This window comes from Mus pahari, chromosome 1 (assembly GCF_900095145.1).
Source record: "Mus pahari chromosome 1, PAHARI_EIJ_v1.1, whole genome shotgun sequence".
Lineage (NCBI taxonomy): Eukaryota > Metazoa > Chordata > Mammalia > Rodentia > Muridae > Mus > Mus pahari.
In genome coordinates this window covers 113,191,463-113,192,458 of record NC_034590.1, presented here as the reverse complement: position 1 = coordinate 113,192,458, position 996 = coordinate 113,191,463, and the positions used below count along the sequence as shown (strand labels likewise).

The window sequence follows — 996 nt, the reverse complement described above, 5'->3', positions numbered from 1 at the left end:
GAAGAGGAGGAAGAAGACTCAACTTTACTGTTACTGTCTCATCACACAATGCTCTGTACCATGTTCTAATAAGGCAACATCACCTTCACAGAGGCCAGTGTCATGTTCCAGAGTCTGTGAGCTAAATAAACCTTTGTTCTTTATAAGTTACTGAGTATCAGGTATTTTGTTACAGCAACAAAAATGGTTCTAAGAAATTCATAATGAGTGACAATATTACACATGATGATGGTTTTACCAGAAGGTCCCAAGTGAGGGTGGTGACCCTTAATTCAGGGTACAGGCATTAGGGTGACTAGCAAACCACACTTTGTGGCACTGGGAATTGGGGGTGCTTATTATGCAGCACTATTGACTTATCCTGACCAATACACCAGAAAAATCAGTGCCTGCTACACTGGGATCCTACAGGAGCCACGCAGACACCAGGCAGAGTCAGCCCTTGTTACACACTTTTAATGTCCTTCAGGAGAAAGGAGGCCTTGCTCTGAGCTTGTTTTGATCATGTCCTGCTCAGTATGGCTAAGGCTCAGCCTAGGCATGGTGATGTTGGCTCAGGTGATGGAACCTGAAATCCACCAGTCAGAAAGATCTTCTAAATATGACAGAAGGGCCAATTTCCAAATACTCATGGTTTGTGATCCACATGTCCTTGAACATAGGGAGAGATGACAAGATGGAGGCACCTATCCAGGCACTGTACTTGGTATATGGAGAGGCAATCACCTGGAGGGAAGAGAAAACCCACATCAAAAAAAAATAAATAATAAAAATCACCCTGGGCTAACTAGAAAGCTATCCAGGAAACACACCTGCCTGAGTTGGACAGTTTTAGTCCATCCCTAGGACCCACATAGTAGAAAATTAACTTTTAAAATTAAGAGTTATGGGAGCCGCCGGGCGTGGTGGCACATGCCTTTAATCCCAGCACTTGGGAGGCAGAGGCACGAGGATTTCTGAGTTCGAGGCTAGCCTGGTCTACAAAGTGAGTTCCAG

The 996-nt window shown here is 44.6% G+C and overlaps 1 protein-coding gene across 4 annotated transcripts in view; it reads right to left on the bottom strand.

Annotated features, from left to right (window-relative positions):
- Window positions 1-438: 438 nt before the first annotated feature.
- The window catches only part of LOC110328665 (actin-85C-like), a 32,068-nt gene continuing 31,510 nt past the window's right edge, over window positions 439-996 (bottom strand). For all 4 annotated transcript variants that reach the window (XM_029545805.1, XM_029545795.1, XM_029545801.1 and 1 more), the window contains one exon: window positions 439-726. In XM_029545805.1, the coding sequence (XP_029401665.1) occupies window positions 583-726 (144 nt within the window). In that variant the 3' untranslated portion in view covers window positions 439-582. The remainder of the gene's footprint in view (window positions 727-996) is intronic.